This window comes from Pelophylax lessonae (assembly GCF_965119305.1).
Source record: "Pelophylax lessonae genome assembly, chromosome: 4".
Lineage (NCBI taxonomy): Eukaryota > Metazoa > Chordata > Amphibia > Anura > Ranidae > Pelophylax > Pelophylax lessonae.
Window position 1 is genome coordinate 152457422 of NC_138771.1, and position 26709 is coordinate 152484130.

The 26709-nt window shown below is 43.4% G+C and overlaps 1 protein-coding gene across 4 annotated transcripts in view; it reads left to right on the forward strand.

Annotated features, from left to right (window-relative positions):
• The window catches only part of TNPO3 (transportin 3), a 117001-nt gene that overhangs the window by 17729 nt on the left and 72563 nt on the right, over window positions 1-26709 (forward strand). For all 4 annotated transcript variants that reach the window (XM_082253085.1, XM_082253086.1, XM_082253087.1 and 1 more), the window contains exons 2-5: window positions 3533-3733; window positions 13885-13958; window positions 14088-14244; window positions 24692-24835. In XM_082253085.1, coding sequence (XP_082109211.1) covers window positions 3533-3733; window positions 13885-13958; window positions 14088-14244; window positions 24692-24835 — 576 coding nt within the window. The remainder of the gene's footprint in view (window positions 1-3532; window positions 3734-13884; window positions 13959-14087; window positions 14245-24691; window positions 24836-26709) is intronic.

A 26709-nucleotide genomic window follows, 5' to 3' on the forward strand; every position in this document is an offset into this window, starting at 1 on the left:
AATCAAGGCATCAGCCATGATAAGCGTGGTCAGTTTGAACAGGCAGGATCAACCAGGTATTGTACAACATGGAAAGGGATAAATGACACTACAAAATCACAATGCAATATATCATGCCTTAAAGCAGAGATCTTCAAACTGCGGCCCTCCAGCTGTTGCAGAACTACACATCCCATGAGGCATTGTTAAACTCTGACATTCACAAAAATGACTAGGCATGATGGGAATTGTAGTTCCTGAACAACTGGAGGGCCGAAGTTTGACGACCCCTGCCTTAAAGGGACAGGAGCTTTTTTTTTGGGGTTACACTTTAATGCTGACTCAGAGCGTAGGGGTTATAAGACCCTTCTCAAAGCATTCTCTTTTTGGCCCCAGTGGGGCTTGTGACATCGTCTGCCTGGTACTTCCCTTGGCCAATCAGAGAATACCTTGTATTCATTGATAAAAATACAAGTCACTTCCTGAATGGGTTATTTACCTAAATGATTGACTTTCTTTCTGGCCACAGAAGGGAAGTGTGTAGGACTTGACCAGGGACACAGCACAGCTTATTTTATGTAGCCCAAGCTGCTGCACTGTTACAGCCTCCATGGCGGACGGAGCGTTTTGTTACAGTATTCATTCAAACCAAGTTGACTCAGTCAGAATTTTCAAAGTCACAGGAAACTTGGAGTTCCGGTTTAACTTGTAAGGAGCATTTTTTTGTGCTACACAAGGACAAGGTTGTGTTGAAGTGCATGCCATCATTTTTGCCTAGGATGGCTTGTTCCACTTTAGTTAGGACAATTCCTTTTTACATCTGCATCGTCATCAGTCACAATTTTGCTAAGAAAAAAACAAATTAATACTGGTTTGGAATACATCAGTCTTCATCAGTTTTATGTCTGTCTTTACTCTAGTTCCGTTTACATCAGTTTGCACATCAGTTTATGTCTACAAAAATGGAGGATGCCGTGAAAGTAGATGTAAATGAACATATGTCCCTTTAACCACTTGATCTCCGGAAAGATTTTACCCCCTTCATGACCAGGCTTTTTTTGCTATTTAGCACTGCTTCACTTTAACCGGAATTACTTGGTCATGCAACGCTGTACCCAAATTAAGTTTATATAATTGTTTTTTTGCACAACTAGAGCTTTCTTTTGATGGTATTTGATCGCCACTGGGCTTTTTATTTTATTGCGCTATAAACAAAAGACCGAAAATTTGATGGGGAAAAAAAAACAGAACTGGATTTTTTTACTTACCGTAAAATCCTTTTCTCTGAAATTCGACAGACGCAGCTCCAAATCTTCTTAGACCATTGGGTTATGCTCCTCTAATCAGGAATGGGTACTAGGCAGGAAAAAGCCTTACCACGCCTATGTGGGCTGTCCCTGCAGGCGTAAACCCACACACTCTGCTACAGCAGCCAGTTTGTTTCTGCCTAGTTTAGGAATAGCACCTAGTTCCCTGCTGGGACTTCGGCCTTAGCTGTAATAGGGAAATGTGTGATTTTTTTTTTCTTCTTAGAGTTCCTGGAGAACTACAAGCAACAGCCGGCTGTGGTTTCGGACTGTAAAACCTAGATCCTTATGGTCACCCAGTCTGGCCAGTGAGCATGAGCAGGTTATAGTTCAGACTTCGGCCTTGCCACAACAGAGCCCTGATGGATGGGGACGAGCCTGCAAGTGGACAAGACTCGCTGGGATGCGATCGACCTGGTACGCCCTGAGTCAAAGCCCCCCCCCCCCCGGCTGGTAGCACCTTCCTCCCGGGTGGAAGGGGGTCTGTGCGGAAGTGACGCCTACCTGGTACCATGGTATGGTGAGTAATACTGTCCCACCCAACCCTCTGTGGTTCTCGGGGTGGATGTGGGCCCCCTCCCTGGAATAGTCGGACCCTCGGGGCTCCCTCGGTTCCCCTTGCCTCTGGGATACTAGGCCTACCCCCTGCAAGTTTTTTTCCCCTACCCGTGGCAGAAAAATTGCGGCCGCCGCCTTGGGGGGGGGGGGGGGGGCCTTCAGCCCAGATTTCTACGCAGAATAGAGGTGGAAGGGATTTCGGTCATTCATTTGGCTCCAGACTGGCCTCGCCGGTCTTGGTACTCTGACCTAGTAAGGTTGGTCGCCGATGCTCCTTGGAGACTTCCTCTCAGGGAAGATCTGCTGTCTCAGGGTCTGACCTTCCATCCTGCTTTACAGTCGCTGGGTTAAACGGCATGGCTGTTGAAAGCCAGGTGTTGAGAGATAGGGGTCTTGCTGACTCTCTGATTCCTATGCTCTTGAAGGCTAGGAGGTTGACTTCAAGGAGGATATATCATCGTACGTGGAAGTCGTAGATTTCATGGTGCGAATCGCTGAAAGTGCACCCTCGCTTGTTTTCAGTAGCTAGGGTTTTGGCCTTTCTGCAGAAAGGGGTTGAGCAGCGGTTGGCTTTGGGCACTATCAAAGGCCAAGTGTCGGCCTTAGCGATTCAACGCCCGTTAGCTACGCATGCCTTGATTCGTACCTTCATTCAGGGAGTGCGCTATATGGCTCCTCCAAGGTGGTCCCCACTACCTCCGTGGGATCTAAATCTGGTCTTATCTGTTCTCCTTTTGAGAACATTTGGGAGATTCCTGTGCCTTCATTGTCTAAGAAGGTTGCCTTTTTGGTGGCTATCACTTCTGCCCACAGGCTGAGATAAAGTGGCACTCTGACCAAATCAATCTTTTCTCCCTTAAGTGGTTTCTGATTTTCATTTGAAAGAAGACATCGTGCTGCCTTCACTCTGTCCCTAGCCCAAGCATGCTAACAAATTACCTTGCATTCTTTGGATGTGGTTCAAGCGATCAGAGTTTACTTGGCGGTTACTGAGTCTTTCAGAAAGTCAGATGCTCTTTTTGTTCTTACTGAGGGACCTCGTAAGGGATTGGCTGCATCTGCAGCGACCATTTCCAGGTGGATCAGGCAGACGGTTGTTCAGGCTTATTCACTGAAGGGTCAGGTAAATGGGAATAAAAAAATGAACTCCAAGGAATTAAACATAAGCAATATATAAAATAATTCAATTCATGCACATCCACCCACACCTAATTAGGATGCATAGATATACCCAAATGCCTCTTGCACTGCATGTTATGTATCTTTGCACACATTAGAAACTTAGCAATAATTTTAGTGTGTTTGAGTATAATGGTTTATGGCTAATGTAGCAAAATGCTTTGGTGTTTTTCACCTATGTACACTTTTTTGCAATATTCAGTTTTACACAAACGTATTAGTTTATGTAAATTTAGGAAGATTAGAAACCTCGTTATGTTTGTTTTATCAGGTACCATTTTAGTGTGTTTATGAATTGTCTTATGTTTTGATAAAAAAATATGCTCAAGTCTATGGTATGTGTAAAAATCAATAGTACCATTTTTTTATTTCCACAGATCCTCAGCTTAAAAACAAACTACACTTATTATGAATGTGTTAAATTGCAAATTTAAGGATTGGAGTCCAGCAGCTAAGAGTTAATCTGTGGGTTAGTGCTGGCTGATGGGTTTTTCTTGTAATTTTCTTAGGTTTATGCATGGGAGATCTCTGACCAATTGCTACAGATTCATCAGGATGTCGAATCCTGCTATTTTGCTGCACAAACCATGAAGATGAAAATTCAAACATCATTTTATGAGCTGCCCACCGACTCCCATACTTCCCTGAGGGACTCCTTGTTATCACATATCCAGAACTTGAAGGACATGTCTCCTGTTATTGTAACTCAGGTAAGGTGTGCTTTTTTTTTTTTTTTTTTTGTAGCACTATTGAATATATAGACTGTGAAATGGCTTAGGCCTCTTTCACACGGAGCGGACCGTATTGCGATCCGCTCCGGCACTTTTTTTTTTTACGGACAAGGATGACACTTGTGTCATCTGGTCTGTATGTACGCATATCATCCCATCCGTTTGCGGATGATATACGGACATAATGTATGTCTATGGGATTGCGGATGACACAGCTGACATCCGATTTTGCGTCCTTTACGTTTTTTAAATGGAAAAAAAATAGGGTTCTGTTCCGTTCCAAAAAACGGAACAGAACTGAAAGGATGCAAATTGGATGTCAGCGGATGGTCATCCACTGACATCCGCAATCCCATTGACATGCATATGTCTGTATATCACCCGCTAACCGATGGGGTGATATACGGACATACGGAATGCCCGTGTGAAAGAGGCCTTAGGGCTCTTTCACACGGTTCGCCTCCGTAGGCGGATCCGTGCTGCTCAGCAGGGATCAATCCGCGATCCCCGCTGAGCCGGCGGATGACAGCTCCTTCTCCGCTTGCAGTGCGGAGAGGGAGGTGTCACAGCCCCCGCTGCTCTCTATGGGGAATCGGATGAGAGCGGACCACCTGTCCGCTCTCATCCGATCCCATCTGATCCCCAGGACGGATGGAAAATAGGGTTTCCATCCGTCCGGATTTCACGGACAGGATCGGATGCGGATGGCAGCAGGTGTCAGCGGACATGTCACCGCTGACATCCGCTGCTCCATAGGGCTGAATGGGGCATTTGATCAGATCCGCCTAAAAAACTGGCAGGCGGATCTGATCGGACCGCCCGTGTGAAAGAGCCCTTAAAGTGATACTAAAGCCTTGTTTTTTATTGTTTAAAAAAAAACAAACGTGTTATACCTACCTGCTCTGTGCAGTTGGTTTTGCACAGAGCAGCCAAGCTCCTCCTCATCTCAGGTCTCTCGCCGGCACTCCTGGCCTCTCCCTCCTGCCGAGTGCCCTGACAGCAAGCAGCTTGCTTTGGAGCACCGGAGCTGCTGCTCTGTGTGTCCATTCAGACAACGAACCATGGTTCGGCCCGCTCCCCTCTAAGCATTGGCCTAGTAACTTTGATTTGGAGCCAGTGGTGCCTGCTATTGTCTCAGCCAATCAGGGAGAGTTCCGGACAGCCGAGTCTCTCGTGCAAAATCGCTGGATCGAAATGGGGCTCAGGTAAGTATTAGGGGGGCTGCTGCACACAGTTTTTTTTTTTATCTTAATTTATTAACCTTCTGCCTTTAGAACCACTGTTTTTACCTTAATGCATCTATGCATTAAGGTGAAAAACATTTGGGCTGCTGCTCCCCCCAGCCCCCCCCCCCCACCTTTTTTTTCTTTCTTACCTGGGCCCTATCCGATCCAGCATGGTGCACAAGACCAGTGGGAGTCATTCTTTCCCACTGCTGTCAATCAACAGCTGTGACATGGTGACATGGGAGCGGGAGGCTGAGTACCGCTGTCTTTGTCCATTAACGCAGCAGCGGGAATCGGGAGAGAACACACACAGGTGCCTCCATGGAAAGCCAATTTCTGTGAGGGCATCTGCCAAAAAGTAGGGGCCGGGAGTACTGGCAGAGGACCCCAGAAGAAGAGGATTGGGGCTGCTTTGTGCAAAACCATTGCACAGAGCAGGTCAGTATAGACATGACTGTTATAATTTTTAAGAGAAAAAAAAAAAAAAAACAGGCTTTAGTAACACTTTAATGTGACAATGATTTTAAAATTGAAAATATTTAATTTTTTTGAATGAATGATAACATGAGCACTATCACAGAAGACCTAATAATTAGTTAATTGCAGGAAAACACACACCTTAACCACTTGCCAACTGGAACAATTCTGACATTTCTCTTAGATTACTTAACCCACAAACATTATATACATTTTTTTTTTTTTTGCCGAGACCCTAGGGCAGCGATATGCAAACTGTGGCCCTCCCAGATGTTGCAGAACTAGTCCCATGAGACATAGCAACACTCTGACAGCCACAAGTATGACACCCAGAGGCTTATGGGACTTGTAGTTTTGAAACAGCTGGAGGACCACAGTTTGCATATCCCTACCCTAGGGAATAAAACGGTGATCCTTGCAATTTTTTATGTCACACGGTATTTGCGCAGTGGTTTTTTCGAACGCAATTTTTTTTTTTTTTTTTTAGGAAAAAATACACTTTAATAATAACAAAAAACAAAGCACAATATGTAAGCCAATTTTTAAAATAAGAAAATATTGTAAAATATGAAAGATGATGTTACACCGTGGTGTAGATACCCAATATGTCATGCTTTAAAATTGCACACGCTTGTGGAATGGTGGCACACTAGTGTACTTAAAAGCCTCCACAGGCGACGCTTTAGAAATTTTTACAGATTACCAGTTTAGAATTACAGAGAAGATATGGTGCTAGAAATATTGTGCTGATACCTCACGTGTGGTTTGAACACGTTTACATATGTGGACATAACCTACGTATATGTTCACCACTGCGCACAAGCACAGGAGGACGAAGCAAAAAAGGAAGAAATTTGAGAGGCGCTTTTAATGCTCCTCAAATGCCTACAAAAGCAGTCTGCAGTTGATAATATGGACCGTGCACAGAGCTGTTAACATTATCAAATCCTGAAGCATTTGCATCATGTTGCTGTGTATCAAAAATTAAGGTACATGTCAAGTTTGGAAGGAGTTGAAGCATCGTCACTCCCTCCATTCAAGTCTATGGTAACAAGCTGGCACATGTTAGCTGTGCGTTTTGTGTCGTGTTTGCGGCACATTAAGCCTTGTTCACAAGGAAAATTAGCCATCCGCGGTGCATTTTTTAACTTGCATTAGGTGTTTGGGGAGCATTTTTAACACGTGATGAACGCTCATCAAATGCGCTGAACAACGCCCATTACCAATATAGGTGTGTTTGTTCTACATCACTATTTTGAGCAAGTGTGAACAAGGCCTAAATGTATTTTTTTAATAAATTCAAGCTGTAATTTGACCTGAATTTGATCTGAAATCTGCCTTCTACAGTCCCTGTATAGCAGGGCTTGCATACTGTATGATAGAAAATGTAAAGATATATATGGGCGCAGTGCTAAACAAATTTTAGCATCTAAAAAAATATAACCCATAACGGTGAAAAGACCAAAGTGCAAATGAAAGATATTATATAGAACTAAATTCACAAAAAAATACGTAAGTCTACAAAAATGATACACAAATAAGAGACCAATCAATAGGCCATATATAAATGTGTACAAGGAATCAGCCAATTCCTGAACATATGGTGCATAACTTCCTCCTTAACTTTATTCAAGGTGTGTGAATTACACTGTAAAAATCTACTGTGCCAAAAGCACCACCAACACTCCACACTCGCCAGAACATGTGACTGGCTAAAGTTAAAAGCTGCAATAGCGCTCTATGTAATCTCCCAGATGACAACAGTTCTCTCATAGAAGCAATTCCTTTAAATGGATCCACTGACCAGATCTTCACGATCCAGGGTGCATGGATATAGAGTGTGGCTGTATGGGATAGATGCTCACCAAACAGAGCCTGATGTAACTTCCATAATGCAGTATTTATTTTTTTTGCATGCTTTTATTTAAGAGATTTAAAGTATTAGGCCCCGTTCACACTGGGGCGATCCGACTTGCCGGGGCGACCTCATAGGTCGCGGCGCGCTGCTCGCACCGCGACCTTGGAGCGGCCGGCACGGACTTCATAACATTGAAGTCTATGCAGGTCGCCCCAAAGAAGCTCCGGACCCTTTTTCTAAGTCGGAGCGACTTGTGTCGCTCCTATTAGAACGGGTCCATAGCTTCTCTATGGCGAGCGACCTGTCAGGCGACCAGGTCGCCCCAGTGTGAACGGGGACTTACAATGCAATTAAAATATGTGAAAAACACCCACTACAAACACCAGTAATATATATAAACAAATATTTGAATAATAAAGTAAAAATAATAGAAAATGCCTAAGAAAAATAAAATCTTTTATTTTCCTCTCCCCTGTCATAATATGGATAAAAAGATAATAATATATATTACATGACATAAGATTACACAATGAATGATCTACTAGACTGTATAATCAAGGAGAAAAAAATGATGGGGCAGGGGAGTGTTAGGGAGATTAGTGCCTCCAATCAGAAAGAATAATTCGTCCATTGATATAAAGATATTATATAGGCGATGAATGATGCAAACAAAATCTACCTCAAGGGCTCCCCGAAGACATGTAGTATTTATTTACAATCTCCAAATGCAGTATAAAACATAAAGAAAATTGCCAGCACCTACAAATGTGATGGCATGATGTCGGCATTCTAAACTGTTCCAACGCGTTTCACGAACTAGCACATTCTCAGTTTTTTTTTTTTTTTTTTTCACAGTGTAAATTACACACCTTGAATGAAGTTAAGGAGGAAGTTATGTATGTGTTTAGGAATTTGTGCACTCCTTATATACATTGATAAATGGGCTTATAGATTGGTCTCTTATTTGTGTATCATTTTTTCACATTTTGTTTTTCTGAATTTAGTTTTATGTATTATTTTGTATTTGCACTGAGGTCTTTTCCCCGATATGTTATTTACACTGCTCAAAAAAATGTAAGGAACACATCAAATCTCAATGGGTAAAAATATCATGATGGATATCTATACTGATATGGACTGGGTAATGTGTTAGGAACAAAAGGATGCCACATCATTTGGAATTGAAAATGATCAACCTAAAGAGGGCTGAATTCAAAGACACCCCAAAAATCAAAGTGAAAAAAATAATGCAGAAGGCTAGTCCATTTTGCTGAAATTTCATTGCAGCAACTCAAAATGGTACTCAGTAGTTTGTATGGCCCCCATGTGCTTGTATGCATGCCTGACCACGTCGGGGCATGCTCCTAATGAGACGGATGGTGTCCTGGGGTATTTCCTCCCAGATCTGGACCCAGGGCATCACTGAGCTTCTGAACAGATTTGAGGTGCAACCTGGTGGCATTGGATGGATCAAAACATAATGTCCAAGAGGTGTTTTTATTGGATGTACGTCAGACGAGCTTGGGGGCCATTCAATGGTATCCATACCTTCATCCTCCAGGAACAGGCTGCATAATCTCGCCACATGAGGCCGGGCATTGTCATGCACCAGGAGGAACTGAGGACCCACTGCACCAGTGTAGGGTCTGACAATGGGTCCAAGGATTTCATCCTGAAACCTAATGCCATTGTCTAGCCTATAGAGATCGGTGCGTCCCTCCATGGATATGCCTCCCCAGACCACCACTGACCCACCACCAAACTGGTCATGCTAAACAATGTTACAGGCAGTATAACGTTCTCCATGGCTTCTACAGACCCTTTCAAGTCTGTTACGTGCTCAAGGTGAACCTGCTCTCATCTGTAAAAAGCACAGGGTGCCAGTGGCGGACCTGCCAATTCAGGTGTTCAATGGCAAACGCCAATCAAGCTCCACAGTGCCGGGTAATGAGCACAGGGCCAACTAGAGGCCCTCGGGCCACCCTCATGATGTTTGTTTCTGATTGTTTGGGCAGACATACACACCAGTGGCCTGCTGGAGGCAATTTTGTAGGGCTCTGGCAGTGCTCATCCTATTCCTCCTTGTACAAAGGAGCAGCTACTGGTCCTGCTGATGGGTTAAGGACCTTCTATGGCCCTGCCCAGCTCTCCTAGAGTAACTGCCTGTCTCCTGGAGTCTCCTCCATGCTCTTGGGACTGTGCTGGGACACACAGCAAACTTGGCAGTGGCAAGTTTTGATGTGCCATCCTGGAGGAGTTGGGCTGCCTGTGCAACCTCTATAGGGTCCGGGTATCTCCTCATGCTACCAGTAGTGACACTGACCCTAGCCAAATGCAAATCTAGTGAAAAACAGTCAGAAAAGATGAGTAGGGAAACAAGTCAGTGGTCTCCACCTGTAACGCCATTCCTGTTTTGGAGATTGTCTGTCTCATTGTTGCCCATCTAGTGCACCTGTTAATTTTATTTTTAACACCAAAGCAGCTGAAACTGATTAAAAACTCCCTCTGCTACTTGATGCTATACTCTGATTTAAAAAGTGTTCCTTTATTTTTTTTTGAGCAGTGTATTTTTAGATGTTAAAATGTGTTTAGCGATGGACCCATGTGTCTTTCTCTTTCATTCATCAACGGACACAGCGATCCATAAATCATAACTACTGGGTTGTATTGCCTCCATCAGGAGTAGGACTAGGCAGAACAAAAAACACCTTGCTACGCCCATGGGCCGTCCTCAGCTTGGTATATAACCCCCCTCTCTGCTCTAGGTAATCAGTTTTTATTCTGTTTAGTCAGGAGTATGGACCTAGACTCCCGACTGGGATCTTTGGTCCTAGCAATTTTTTCTCCTTAATTACATCTTTTTTGTTTTTTCTCTCGGGAGATGTACAGTCAACTGCAGGGCTGGGCAATGGCCTGGATAATCTAGATCCAATGGTCCCCCAGCCCAGCCAGCGAGCATGTGCAGACCGCAGCTACGCGCTAGGTTGGCTATGACATACCCTCACGGACATAGGCTGGCCCGCAAGTTAAACGTCTTGCAGAGTCACATGCGACCGGGCTTGGGTCTGAGTCCCAGAGGTCCCTTCGCTAACAGCTCCCCTACTTAGGTGGCGAGGATTCTGTCTGGAGCCTTACCCGCACCAAGGACTGGTAAGTACAGTCTCCCCCCTCTGCGTTTTTTTGGGGTGGATGCGATTAACTTCCAGGGACGGTCGGACCTGCCTGCAGGCTCCCTCCTCCCATCCTTAGAATCTCTGTGAGCTGGGCTTTCCCCCCTCTCCCTTTTCCCCCTGTCTGGATCGGGAGTCTGGTGGGGGTCCCAGGGTAGAGGATGCAGCAGAGACCCCTGGGGTCTCCCCCGCCATCCCCACTCTGTATGGGTCCTGGGATAGTGTGTCCTGCCCTGGTAGTCTGGAGGGGTCTTAGTGTAGGAGACCCCTAGCTGCATGCACCACTGTTTGCAGTGTGGGTATAGTGCAGGCGGGTCCCAGTGCAGACACTGGTGCAGAGTGCGCAGTCTCCTCTAACGTGTCATACCTTTAGGAGGGTTTGCCCTTGCAGAGGGTTTGCCCTTGGAGTGGGTGCAGCATTGCAGAGAGCGCAGGGAAGAGCCTGGCAGCGCGCTGTAGCTGATGGCGGCCATTTTCTCTTAGTCCGGCTGGTCTCAGGTTGGTGGCCAGGTTTGTGTAGCCCAAAGATTCCCTGGGGGCCTTTTTGCCCTAATCTGGGAGACAACTGAAGCCTCATGGGGATGCCAAAGCTCCTCCTCTTCCTTATCAGTTTCCTTTTCCTGTGCCCGGGACATATGAACAGGGATAGCATCCATGATGATGCTGGGTTCAAATTCTCTGCGCTCCTCCGGTTGGTAGGGTGAGTCCTTGGGGATCCCTGTTATCTCTCTCTGCTGATGGGTACCCTGAGCCTTGAGGGGATCCTTTAATGGTGCCAAAAGATCGTTTTTGTACTGCAAGGTCTTCCTTACCTTATGGAGCCTCAGGGTCACATCTCTCCCACTGACCCCCTCATGCAGGTGGCAGGTCCTTTGGAAATCCCAGCTTACCATGATTGCACTGACAAGGGTCCTGCAGTCCTTAGTGTCCTGGGTGGAAGTGGCGTGTGGGCAAAGGCCCAGGAGGAAGCGTCCCCCCGCCTTCCCCTGCTCAGGCTGCCTGTTTCATCTAATTCTGAGCCTGATGCCGCCGTGGACGCAGCCTGACCAGGGGGTCTTAATATCACACTCCCAGATCCATCCAATAGTGAGGATGATTCCTCCATGCTGGCAGCAGCGAATGAAAAAGCGCTGGTAGACGCACGCTCTTTTCGAAGGTCAGACTCCCAGTTTGTGGTTACAGATGGACCAAGAAAAGGGCTGACCGTTTCTTCAGCTACCATCTCCAGATGGATCAAACAGAAGGCGTCTCAGGCCTATTTCATTAAAGGTCAGGTTCCACCTTTCCCTGTCATGGCGCATTATACTCGGGTGCTGAGTGTTTATTGGGCCTTCCGTCATCAGGCAACAATATCGCAAGTTTGGAAGGAGGCCACTTGGTCGTCAGTGCATACCTTCACAAAATTCTATAGGGTAGATACTTTGGCATCTGCGGAGGCTTCTTTTGGCCGCAAAGTTTTGCAGGCTGCTGTTTTAAGAGGGGCTGTTGCCTCTTTAGGGGTGTTTTTTTTTTTTTTTTTTTCCCCAGAGGCTCCTGTGACCCGGTTAAGGCTTCTATGTCCTCGTTGGGAGCACTTATGTTTAGCCTTGGATTTTTTTCCCCACCCCTCATTTTCCTTTTGGCACGGTTATTGGGCATCCCAGAAGTTATGATTAATGGAGCGCTGTGTCCTTCAATGAACGAAGTCAGAAAATTTGATTTTTGTACTTAACGTAAAATCCATGAGTTCATCAACGGACACAGCACCCACCTCTCCAAGGAGTTTTGATACTTCTAATACTGCTTGTTGCTAAACTGGTTACCTAGAGCAGAGAGGAGGGTTATATACTAAGCTGAGGATGGCCCATGGGCGTAGCCAGGTGTGTTTGTTTTTTTTTTTTGTTCTGCCTAGTCCTACTCCTGGAGGAGGCAATGTAACCCAGTAGTTAGGACTTATGGAGAGCTGTGTCTCAATGAATTCAAAGAAATGGATTTTACAGTAAGTACAAAATTCCCATTTTGCATACACTGAGGGGAATTGGGCATATTATTCTCTGGTGCTAGCTGCTTCCTTTGTCCACTAAGCGCTTACTCTGCATTTATACTGAGTATGATAGAAAATAGCAGGAAAAGGAGCGGATTGGTTCGTGTGCCAACAGGAGGCTTGCTGGTAAGAGAGCAGAGTGACAGAAAAATTAGCCTGTCACTGTTCTGCTTCTCTTTTCAATCCTTTTGAATACATCTAGTTCTATTTTATTTATTAGTGGGTTGTTAATTTTGTTTTTCACTTTTGATTAGAGCTCTGCTTTCTTAGCCAATTAATGGTAGAAGGGAAAAGCATGCACAAGATATGCTGTTTGAAATACAGTAAAACCTTGGATTGCGAGCATAATTCGTTCCGGAAGAATGCTTGTAATCCAAAGCACTCTTATATCAAAGCAAATTTCCCCATAAGAAATAATGGAAACTCAGATGATTCGTTCCACAACCATTTATTCATAAGTCCTTCAGTTTATAGTCCATATAAAAAGATTATAGCATTGCGATAGGTTATATAACCATAAAATGTCCATCCACAAATAGCCCCTTCCACAAGGGGATAAGAAGCAAAATCCAGCAGGAGCTACAGAGTATCAAAGAGAAGAAAGGCGCCTCTAAGTGTAGCAATATGGTTCCATTTAATGAAGGTACAACATTTAGCAACTCACATGGTTGATGAATAAAACAGGCACATCTAAGTATGCAGGCATCCGGGGTAAAGCCACCCTGCAGTAAAGGGATCTAAAAGCGAGGGGCAGCATGGAAGGGATGACGTAGATGGCGGTGCAGAGGATGGTCTATGTGGACAGCTTTAGCCTGGATGCCTGCATACTTAGATGTGCCTGTTCCAATCATCAACCATGTGAGTTGCTAAATGTTGTACCTTCATTAAATGTAACCATATTGCTACACTTAGAGGCGCCTCTCTTCTCTTTTATACTCAGCTGTGACTTGAAGCTACTTGTATATCAAGACATCGCTTGTAAACCAAGTCAAAATTTATTTGAAAATTTTGCTTGTCTTGCAAAGCGCTCTTAAACCAAGTTACTCTCAAACCAAGGTTTTACTTTATATATATTTCAAAGGATTGCAGCTTTGCTGCACAAAAAAACGTACAAAACTCGATAGCAAGTATTCCATCATTGCTGATTGAGTTTTGTATGTTTTTTTTACCTGAATGTTTGTGCAGAAATCCTTCAAAATGTTTTTCTATAGATGACCGGTGGGATGGTCTAATTGCATTGCATATAGCAACTACCAACATGCTGTTCACCCCACCTGTTTTGGATTTATATATATATTATATATTATATTATATTGTGATAAGGATCTGTAGGTGTGTTACAAAGGTTTAAAAGAAACGTTTTTTTGTTTTTGTAGCTGGCTTTAGCAATAGCAGATCTTGCCCTGCAGATGGCTTCCTGGAAAGGCTGTGTACAAACGCTTGTAGAATCGTAAGTATTTACATGTATGTCTACCCATCCAGACCTGTCTGCATGTTTAGTCACATGTGCTGCTTTTTTTGTGGGTTAGTGATTGTATATTACATTTTCTCTCTCTGATGATTTGTTTTTCCTTTATAGCTATGGTAATGACCCAGCATCATTGTCCTTCCTCTTGGAGATCCTTACTGTGCTACCAGAGGAAGTCCATAGCCGATCTCTGCGTATTGGTGCTAACCGGCGTTCTGAGATCATTGAGGACTTGGCCTATTATTCTAGTACTGTAGTGTCTCTTCTGGTAAGTATATTAACATATTGCAGTATATTAACTTTTTTTTTTTAATAATATAAATTTTATTTTCACATTACACAAGTTATGCATATTATTGATAAAGCCATAAAGAACTTTTACAAGTGTAACACACATTCTCTTTCCCACCCCTATCTCCCTTCGCATCCCAGTCTTCCATCTGCTCCTATTTTAAACACCCACTAGTTCAGCATATCTTTTTTACCTTTAAACACTTTCCATCCTTCCCAAATTTTCATACATTTTCCAATTTTATTTTCTCCCAAATAGTACAATTCCTCTAAATTATAAGTGTTATCTATTCTCCTAATCCAGCCCTTTACCTTTGGGCCTTCTGGTGTCTGCCAATATTTTGGAATTAGGTATTTTGCTGCATTTATTAGGTGAGGTGTCACTGACTTTTTATATTGTATTATTATATGTTTTTAGTACTATGGAATAAATAAGTTTCAGGGTTTTTAGGCATATTAACTCCTGTTATTTCCTCAATCAATTGTATTACTTCCTCCCAGAATTTCTGTTTTATTGGGCACTCCCACTATATAAGTGTAATAGTTCCCCTTTTCCCACATCCTCTTCAACATAGCACTGATATTTCCAATTTTATATTGATGTGCTATAGTGGGTGTTCTATACCAGTGTTCCCCAACCCCCGGGCCGCGGACCGGTACCAGTCCGTGGATCAAACGGTACCCGGCTGCCCAAGGAACTTTAAATGATTTCACTGTGGCGGCCGAGGCGCAGAGCATTGCGCCCCCTCGAGCCCACCCATTGTGAGACCATAGCGAATTGAAATTCGCTATTGTCACACTGATCCTCCTCCTGGCTAATCAGGGAGCGGGTCCTCCCGCTTCCCGATTGGCCGAAAGGCAAACCGCACGCCATTGGCCGAGGAGAAGGCACCGCCGGATGACTGAGGAGACGCGCTCTGCATTTATTGGGGGCAATGCTGTGGCGCTCTGCATTTATTGGGGGCAATGCTGTGGCGCTCTGCATTTATTGGGGGCAATGCTGTGGCACTCTGCATTTATTGGGGGCATTGCTGTGGCACTCTGCATTTATTGGGGGCATTGCTGTGGCACTCTGCATTTATTGGGGGCATTGCTGTGGCACTCTGCATTTATTGGGGGCATTGCTGTGGCACTCGGCATTGATTGGGGGCAATGCTGTGGGCACTCTGCATTGACGTCCCCCCCCCCCCCACCAGCGGGCCACAGAAAAATTATCAAACGTTGACCAGTCCGCGGCGATAAAAAGGTTGGGGAGCACTGTTCTATACCATCTTGACAGACATTTGTAATTAATTTCCCTCGTTTTTAGATCTATTGCAGTGCCATCCGCTAGTTTCATTATTTTCTCTTTTTTGTGTTCGCTCCAGCTTGCGTCGAGCTCTGCTTCCCATTTCCCCAAAAAGGGTGGGCTGACTGGTTCTGCCAATCTTGTAAGGATCTTGTATTTCTGGGAAATGCAGTGCTTCGGCGCAATCTGCGAGCTGAGAACTTTTTCAAAAGGTAATACATTTTGTTCTGATCTTATTGGTTAGGGCAAAGTCTTTACAAAATGTCTCCATTCGTCTATCATCAAGAGATTTCTTTTGGGTCTTAATTACTTCATTGTACATACAGTATCTCACAAAAGTGTCACATCCCTCACATTTTTGTAAATATTTCATTAGATCTTTTCATGTGACCACACTGAAGAAATTACACTTTGCAACAACGTAAAGTAGTGAGTGTACAGCTTGTATAACAGTGTAAATTTTGCTATCCCCTCAAAATAACTCCACACACAGCCATTAATGTCCTAAACCGCTGGCAGCAAAAGTGAGTACACCCCTAAGTTAAAATGTCCGAATTGGGCCCAAACTGTCAATATTTTGTGTGGCCACCATTATTTGTCGATGTTGGAGACCTTGCGCTCCTCCACCTTCCATTTGAGGATGCCCCACAGATGCTCAATAGGGTATAGGTCTGGAGACATGCTTGGCCAGTCCATCACCTTTACCCTCAGATTCTTTAGCAAGGCAGTGGTCGTCTTGGAGGTGTGTTTGGGGTCGTTTTCATGTTGAAATACTGCCCTGCAGCCCAGTCACTGAAGGGAGGGGATCATGCTCTGCTTCAGTATGTCACAGTACATGTTGGCATTCATGGTTCCCTCAATGAACTGTAGCTCCCCAGTGCCGGCAGCACTCATGCAGCCCCAGACCATGACACTGCCACCACCATGCTTGACTGTAGTCAAGACACACTTGTCTTTGCTCACCTGGTTGCCGCCACAACATGCTTGACACCATCTGAACCAAAAAAGTTTATCTTGGTCTCAACAGACCACAGGACAGGGTTCTAGTAATCCATGTCCTTAGCCTGCTTGTCCTCAAGCAAACTGTTTGCGGGCTTTCTTGTGCATCATCTTTAGAAGAGGCTTCCTTCTGGGACAACAGCCATGCAGACCAATTTTGATGCAGTGTGCGGCATATGGTCTGAGCACTGCCAGGCTGACTGATCCCCCCCCCCCCCTTCCTTCAAGCAAGGCTGGAAGCACTCCTATGTCTATTTCCCAAAGACAATCTCTGGATATGACGCTGAGCACGTGCACTCAACTTCTTTGGTCAACGATGGCGAAGCCTGTTCTGAGTGGAACCTGTCCTGTTAAACTGCTGTATGGTCTTGACCACCGTGCTGCAGCTCAGTTTCAGGGTCTTGGCAATCTTCTTATAGACTAGGCCATCTTTATGTAAAGCCACAATTCTTTTTGTTTTTTTCAGATCCTCAGTTCTTTGCCATTAGGTGCCATGTTGAACTTCCAGTGACCAGTATAAGAGAGTGAGAGCGAAAACACCAAACTTAATATACCACCTCCCCATTCACACCAATACCTTGTAACACTAACGTGTCACATGACACTGGGGAGGAAAAATGGCTAATTGGGCACAGTTTGGACATTTTCACTTAAGGGTGTACTCACTTTTTTTGCCTTAGGTTTAGACAGCAAATTGACACTGTTATAAAATCTGTACACTCACATGAAAAGATATAATAAAATATTTACAAAAATGTGAGGGGTGTACTCACTTTTGTGAGATACTGTATCTTCCCTTCTTTCATGATATTCCTTAATTGTGAATTTTTATCCTTTATCCATCCCCCAAAAAGTGTCTCGATCCCTGGTAAAAAAATATTTGGTTCCTGCAAGTGGTATTAATGGTGAGTTTCAATCCCATTTCCTTTGTCTGTGCAATAAATCCTATTCCCTAATGACGTGCTAGTGTCTACAGAAAAATATCAGTGTTTTTGTGGTACCCAAATCATCTTATTCAAAGGTGTCTCACTTAACATGTTTTCTATTTTTACCCAACTATTCCCTTGTGAATTAAATGTCCAGTCAGTGATTCTAGTTAGTAGGACTGCTTTATAAGCGCTAAACCTCCTTGTGTTTTATCTTTACTTATCACTGCATATTTTATTCTTTTTTCTTTTTTTATGGTGCCAAATAAACCCACATATCATCATCTTCAACGTATTAAAATAACTCTTTGAGATATATATATATATATATATATATATATATATATATATATATATATATATATATATATATATATAAATATTCGGAAGCATTTGAAATTTATAGAGTACTTTCGGTAAGATTCCCATTTTAATCATATTGATACGCCCTATCCAGGAGAGTGGTCCGTTGGAGGTTTTTCTTAGTTCTTCTTTAATTTTATTTATTAACGGTATGTTATTTGTTTGTTATAAATCCTTCCATTTTGCAGTAAATTTTATCCCTGGGTATCTTAATTTTCCCTGCCATTTAAACGGAATTTCTTCCTGTAGATCTTTTCCTTCTTTCTTATTTATGTTTAAGATGTTATGTTTAAGATTTATGATTTCACGGGATTTATTTTAAAATTTGATATGCCTTCTTAGTATTTGAGAAGTTTCATTATATTAGGCAAGGTTATTCTGGGGCTAGAAACATAAAACAAAATATCATCTGCATATGCTGCTACTTTGTTCTGCATCCCAGGTCTCAGTCCCTTTTTATATCTAGAGGTTCAAGTGTTAGGGTGTCCTTTATCACCCCTATTGTCCATTCTGTCACGTGCCATTTTTCAGCTCAAAAGCTTGAGACAATGTCCCATTTATTTTGACTGCTGCCCTTGGTTGTTTATATAGCAGTTTGATCCATTGAATCATTCTTGGTCCAATACCTAACTGCTCCAGTGTTGCTAATATGAATGCCCAGTCCACCCTGTTGAATGTTTTTTCTGCGTCTACTGACCGGAGCAAGGCTGGGAGCCCATCTTTTTTAACTTTTTTTGTAGGAGTAACAATGTTCTTACCCCTTTATCTCTTCCTTCTCTCCCTGACACAAACCCTACATGATCTTTTTGTATCCATTCTGGCATTAAACCCTTTAGTCTAGTGGCTAGTATTTTCGCGTATATTTTTATATCTACGTTTAATAGAGATATTGGTCTATAGCTAGAACACTGTGTGGTATCTTTATCTTCTTTTTGGTATTACTGTATAATGAGCAAGCAATGATTGCTATATTTCACTTCCATCTGCCAGGGAGTTCCAATACGTACATAGTTTAGGAACTAGGATTTCTTTACATTTTTTATAATAAATAGCCAGAAGGCCATCCCGCCCCCGGGCTCTTTCCTATAGCCATCTCTTCTAAAGCCTCTAAAGTTTCTTCTTGGGTTATGGCTCTTTCTGGTTCTATCAATATTCCCCCCTTTAATTTGAATAGTTTAGCTTCTTTTAAATACAGTGCATTGCGAAAGTATTTGGCCCCCTTGAACTTTTCGACCTTTTGCCACATTTCAGGCTTCAAACATAAAGATATAAAACTGTAATTTCTCTTACATCCTCCGACAGTCGCCGCCTATTCGCACAGTCTTCACTTATGGGTATTGACTTCATCTCCACAGGAGTTTCTAGGCATAAGACTTGTAAAAGAACAATAAATCTACATAGTCACACCCATGGGGGCTGTCCTTCTAGTCCAATACCCCCCTGCAGTAGCCATCCCAATTTAGTTTGTCTTCTGCCTAGCTTCAGGAGTGGATAGGCTTCCCTGTGCTGAGGCTACTGTCTCAGCCTTTCTTCTTTTTCTTTTATGATTTATTTTCAAAAGCTGTCATTTTTTCTTTACATTGCTAGCTGTTTATTTTATCAGCACTAGTTAGTGGATCTTCGGATGAAGATGGCGCCTGCGGAGCCGGGAATCGGACTGACCGTCCTGGTTCTCCAGGACAGAAGGTCAGATGGAATCCCTGCCCGCCATCGAGCGTTTCGCAGGCTATGTGTTCGCCCTGGCCTGACAAACGACCCATCCCTGTCCATCAGGGATGCAGCCATGTGAGGTGGCTACCTCACCGGACACAGCATAGGTTCGTCCGTGCACTACTAGTGTTCTGCGTTTTGGCTGGTGGCACTCCCTTGCCATCTGAGGGTGGGCGATTTCCTGCTTGATATGAGGCACCCCACGCCATCGGGTACAGGTAAGTACATTCTGTGTGGGGCCTCTGTCTGGGGTCGGCAGTCCATGTGTGTCTGTGGTGTCCCCTGTGTCTGTGCGTTTTTGGGCTCCCCCCCCCCGGGTTTTTATTCTCACAGCAGCGCTGTGTGGGGTTTTGGGGGTCCCTCTCCTAATGTCACTTCAGGGTGCTTGGCGATGCAGACACATGTGGCGACCGCTGCAGGGTTAAAAAACCGCCGGTCTGACATTTTAAGTGTGGGCAGCATGTCTGGCTTCACTGTGGGCGCTCATACAGCATGCTGTGTATTGTATTTTCGCGCCTTGCGGCGCCATCTTGTGTGTGGCAAACGATTGTTCCGAGCACATGTCGACTGGATTTTTGTAAGCACTTACTGTAAAATCCTTTTCTTTGAAGTTTGACAGAAGCAGCACCCGCCCCTCTACTTCTGAGGTATGGGTTTTTTTGTCTTCTAAACACTGCTTACAACTGCACTGTTTGATGACAGCAGAGTCTGAGGGGTTATGCCTGCAGGGACAGCCCCCATACGCGTGGTTACGTTTTCCTGCCTAGTGCCTATTCCTCAAAGGAGGAGCATAACCCTATGAGTCATGAAGATAAGGAGCTGCGTCTGTCGGACTTCAGAGAAAAGGATTTTATGGTAAGTTCTTACAAAAATCAATTTTTTTTTCTCACCGTAAAATTAAAATCCTTTTCTCTGAGGTTTACTGACGGACACAGCACCCGCCCCTCTGTTGAGTTGGGTTATGTATTCTTCTGACACTGTTTGTTACAAACTGGAGCCCTAGAGCAGGAAGTGGGAGTATACCCCCTGGGACTGCCCCAGGGGCGTACCCCAAAAGTGTTTCCGCCTAGTCCCACTCCTGTGTAGAGAGCAGTATAAGCCCAAGGGTCTAAAGATATGGAGCTGTGTCCGTCAGTGAACCTAACAGAAAAAGATTTTCCGGTAAGGCAACAATCCAGTTTTTAATTCAATTTCTTTTCGATTTTCTCCAACTATGCAGTGCAAGGGCCTGCCTGATTGCATTCAAATTGAAAGTGTTTGGGTTTGACCTCATATTGTATGGGTTTTGGTAAAGTGTGACAATACCCAATAAGTAATATAAATAGACAAGCTGCGCTATTTAAGTGAAGAGGTGTCACTCAAACACATGTGATATCAATAAATCATAAACAAACTTATGTTATGAAGAAACAAAAAATCTAAAAATCATGATTATATTACAGTGCCTTGCGAAAGTTTTCGGCCCCCTTGAACTTTGCGACCTTTTGCCACATTTCAGGCTTCAAACATAAAGATATAAAACTAATTTTTTGTTAAGAATCAACAACAAGTGGGACACAATCATGAAGTGGAACAAAATTTATTGGATCTTTCAAACTTTAACAAATAAAAAATTTAAAAATTGGGCGTGCAAAATATTCAGCCCCTTAACTTTCAGTGCAGCAAATTCTCTCCAGAAGTTCAGTGAGGATCTCTGAATGATCCAATGTTGACCTAAATGACTAATGATGATAAATAGAATCCACCTGTGTGTAATCAAGTCTCCGTATAAATGCACCTGCGCTGTGATAGTCTCAGAGGTCCGTTTAAAGCGCAGAGAGCATCATGAAGAACAAGGAACACACCAGGCAGGTCCGAGATACTGTTGTGGAGAAGTTTAAAGCCGGATTTGGATACAAAAATATTTCCCAAGCTTTAAACATCCCAAGGAGCACTGTGCAAGTGATAATATTGAAATGGAAGGAGTATCAGACCACTGCAAATCTAAGAAGACCTGGCCGTCCCTCTAAACTTTCAGCTCATACAAGGAGAAGACTGATAAGAGATGCAGCCAAGAGGCCCATGATCACTCTGGATGAACTGCAGAGATCTACAGCTGAGGTGGGAGACTCTGTCCATAGGACAACAATCAGTCGTATACTGCACAAATCTGGCCTTTATGGAAGAGTGGCAAGAAGAAAGCCATTTCTTAAAGATATCCATAAAAAATGTCGTTTAAAGTTTGCCACAAGCCACCTGGGGGAGACACCAAACATGTGGAAAAAGGTGCTCTGGTCAGATGAAACCAAAACCAAACTTTTTGGCAACAATGCAAAACGTTATGTTTGGCGTAAAAGCAACACAGCTCATCACTGTGAACACACCATCCCCACTGTCAAACATGGTGGTGGCAGCATCATGGTTTGGGCCAGCTTTTCTTCAGCAGGGACAGGGAAGATGGTTAAAATTGATGGGAAGATGGATGGAGCCAAATACAGGACCATTCTGGAAGAAAACCTGATGGAGTCTGCAAAAGACCTGAGACTGGGACGGAGATTTGTCTTCCAACAAGACAATGATCTAAAACATAAAGCAAAATCTACAATGGAATGGTTCGCGAATAAACATATCCAGGTGTTAGAATGGCCAAGTCAAAGTCCAGACCTGAATCCAATTGAGAATCTGTGGAAAGAACTGAAAACTGCTGTTCACAAACGCTCTCTGTAACGGCACCCCGGACACAAAAGGGTTAAAACCGTTTTGGAGATCTTCCCCTTCCAGAGCTACAGGCACAGCTACTTGCAGGACACCAAACTCCCGAACTGGAAACCAAAGAATGATGCAAACAGTGTAGCTGGAACCTTATGATTAGTGCATACAGCTGAATAGGAAAAACCATATGAAGGGTTTACACTCCTAGCAGTCGAACTGGAACAGCATACAATAAATCCCCCCCAATAATGAGACAAGTCTCCGTGTTGAGGTTAAAACAGGAACAACATTTATTGGAAGAACACCGCACACTTTTATACAGAATTTGGAACATCCTTCCCCCAACAACCGCTTTCCCATTGGTCAATTGCACAGTACCTGCAGTTCCCCATAAGGTCCTCTCCAGCCATGCAAATGAGGGCTTGAAAATGAGTCAGCAGTGATTGGTCAGATAGCTTGACCAGAAGGACTGCCATGTGCAAGGAGACAGAAGCCCCCAGGGGGTAATCAATGTACACAATAGCCAGACACAGAACAATGGTTCCCTAACGAGCATTCAATACACATTACTCTGAGTGTCAATATATCTTTTAGCAGACAGCAGGCAAGTTCATTAGCACACCCGACAATAGGTGAATGGAGAGCCACCTCAGACAGTCCGTCTCCCCATTGGACTTCCTGGAATGACCATATTAGGAGTGCACTTCCTGCGCCTTACAGTTTACAGGAATAAGGTAGATCTCCATATTTCCTGAGAGATATGGGTAATGCATATACTGTCCCATTTTAAATAGTCCAAACCATATTCTCAGTGTACACCACCCTCCCGGTCACCCTGCATCCATAAAAGATGCAGGGTGACTTAAACATAAGAAAGCCACACAAGGCTGGACATAGTGCCTCCCAACCTCTTTAAAGGAATTTGGGGTCCACAACCCCCATGCCCAAAGTGACTCCTGTCACACTCTCCATCCAACCTCACTGAGCTTGAGCTGTTTTGCAAGGAGGAATGGGCAAAAATGTCAGTCTCTCGATGTGCAAAACTGATAGACATACCCCAAGCGACTTACAGCTGTATTCGCAGCAAAAGGTGGCGCTACAAAGTATTAACTTAAGGGGGCTGAATAATTTTGCACGCCCAATTTTTCAGTTTTTTATTTGTTAGTTTGAAATATCCAATAAATTTCGTTCCACTTCATGATTGTGTCCCACTTGTTGATTCTTCACAAAAAATTACAGTTTTATATCTTTGTTTGAAGCCTGAAATGTGACAAAAGGTCGCAAAGTTCAAGGGGGCCGCATACTTTAGCACTGTATATGAAATATATCCACCAGTATTGAGTGTAAAAAGTGAAAAATATATAGCAAATACAATTGAAATAAAGTTCATATCTCTTTATTCAGGGGAATCCCAAAAAAGGAATGGAGATTCAGATATTTGCCAAACTTCGCTAGGTGTAAATTGACCGCCACCAGTAGTACAAACTGCTTACCAGAATGTAATTATATACAAGCCAAACAAGCAGAGGGATTTAACACCCAAGATCTCCGGATAGCAAGGCACTCCCAAGGACCGATGCTCCACTACACCTCCAGGGCTTGGACCAAGATCATATATTGGGATCATCCAACATCAGACCGCATATTTATGAAAAAAGATAAATGGTCCCATAGCGTAAAACTGATAAATAATAATAGAGCAGTAGAGGAAAAGCACTTACAAACGTAAAGGGAAGTGAGCATATAGTGTGTCACACGAGCTGTGAAGGATCCCAAAAGAGTAGTGAGTATATATTCAGAAAAACACCAGACTCCACCAAAAGTGCAGTGACCGCCACCGGTGGTACAAACCGCTTACCAGAAGTTAGTACGATACACGCCAAATTGAGGGGGTTTGTCACCCAGGGTCTCAAAATGCCGAGGCACTCCAGGGATAGAAGCTTGACTACACCTCCAGAACTAGGGCTTGCTCCAAAATCACGTATTGGAAACATCCATCATCAGACCGCATATATGTAAATAAAAATAGATGGTCCCATAGCGTAAAACTGGTATACTTTATTAAAAGCAATAAGGAAAAACACTTACAAGCATAAATAGGGAGAGCGCATATAGAGTATCACACGAGCCACCGGCCGGTCGACTCTTCCGCCCGCCCTTCGTCTCTCTCTGATGATGTCAGCACGCGGTGACCTATTTTGACATTTATTTACCCTCTCATTGGAGATTGTCTTGTGTTATATGTGCACTAAAATTTAAATTTGAATGGATTTGCAACAACCAGCTTTTTATTTTGCAGGTTCTCTGCTTGTGTATAATGTATCTTGTTTTGGGGGATAAGTTAAATTTCAACTCTGTAATATGTATTTTAACATGTGTATGAAAAACAGAAACCAGTCTAACCAGTAATATGATTTTGTACTGTTTTTCTTTTTTTCCTTTTCAAGATGAATTGTGTGGAGAAAGCAATGGACAATGAAAAGATGCTGATTAAGACATTCAAATGTTTAGGCAGCTGGTTTAACTTGGGGGTCCTAGATAGCAACTTCATGGCTAACAACCGTCTCTTGATGCTGCTCTTCCAGGTTCTGGTAAGTTGAAGATCAACTGAAATATGGAAGCTGTGTCTAAAAGACAAGACAGACTAGTCACCAGAATTGCCTGTGGTTCCCCTGCAGCAGTTTTTCCCCCTATTAAAGACTTACCTTTTTTTTTTTTTTGCTCTGCACTGTCTCTCTTTGTGGAGGCGGCCATCTTGTTAGAGGCAGAGTCATCCTGGCAGCTTGTGTCAGCCTCCAGCAGAGAGAATAATGTGCAGCAGGGTTATAACATTACCAAAAATCACTCTAGATCTCCTAAGAATACCATTCAGATCTTACACTGCAGATAAACAAGAGTGCCTAGGCACCCTCATACCAGGAAATGCACTGTTAATATTTGGGAAGAATTTGAGACAAAGGGTACATCATTCAGGATACTGGATAGGTACAATTGGCATTTCTTAATGTTTCCTATAACATAGCAAATCTTCACTTTTTGAGTTCAGCTCCAGTTGTCTGCATAATGTACCGCTTAAAGTTTTTTCAGTGACTATACAGGTCAATCACTTAAAGCAGCACATATTTCTTTGTAGTTCTGTGTAGTACATTTTCCATTAAATCTGTTATCTTTAATGCATTTCATTCACAGTTCTATAGTCAAAAGAAACCTGAAGAGAAGAAAAGCATGGTGCTGCTGCTTTTTTGCTCCTGGGCACTCTGCCATATTTTTTCATTAAACAATTATTATGCCGATTTTGCCAGTTTGAGTCCTCTCAGCTTTATACTACAGTATATCTGAGCCCAGAAGTGCTCTTTTTGGACTTTGTGTATGTAGCTTCCAAAATTTGGGTCCCCTGTTTTTAAAGGAGTGCCCTTTTTGTGTTTAAGACAAACACTGAGACACTGCCTTTTGGCCTATCCTCTGCTCACAGAGAATTCACAAATACTTGCACCTCTTCTTTGTCTATGTACTCTTTCCAGGTCACAGGTTATCTAGAAGGCCTTCTGAAGGACTCTTCTCCCTTCCAGGTATCTTCAAATGTCCACAAGGCATTGGGTTGGGTAATCAACTTCCAAAAATATGTTTGGTAACCTTCCTGTCACTTGGAATACTTGGGCCTAATTCTAGACACACCCAAAAGCAAACTTCCTTTTTTCAGAATAAACTGTTGTCTCTCATGTTTGGATCTTGAGATTAAAGAAAAGCCCCTCCCATGACCTTCTTCAAGGGAATTATGAGCCTCATGGAGGCCTTCTTTTGAGGCTGTCCATTCACCTAATTTCATTTGAGGAGTCTCCAACAATTTGTTGGCTTGGAACAAGCATCCTCCTCTCAACTTGTTCATGCTCCTATACAGCCAAGCAAGGAATTCCCTAGGTTGGTGGATTTTAAACCCCAATCTTGAAATTCATTTCTGCCTTATCACTGGAAGGTGATAACAGATGCCAGTCTCTGACTGATGAGGAGTGTCCCAGGGAACATGGTCACCAAGGAAACACCTAGTCTTGTTTCTGGAAATCCTTCTTTGCCTTTTTGGGAACACAAGCACTTTAATCCCAAAGATTACCCTGTGCCTCACGTCTGGGCTTTCTACATTCAGAACTTGACCATAACTTGGCCTTTAGTTCTCTGAAAGCACAGGTTTTAGCCTTGTCCACTCTTCCAAAAACCTGTGGCTTCGCTCTCCCTTGTAAACCTTTTATTTAAGGTGGCTTTCAGATTATACCTCCCTTACAACACCCTGTACTTACTTGGAACCGTAATCTGGTTCTCTCTGCCCTTTTAGAATCCACTCTTTGAACCCATCACAGAAATCCCTTTGGAAGACCTCTCCTGCAAAGTAGCTTTTTTGATAGTTCTGTCTTTGCGACATGTTTCTGTTGCTTTCTTCTGGAGAGCCATTTCTCACTCTTCACAAGGACAG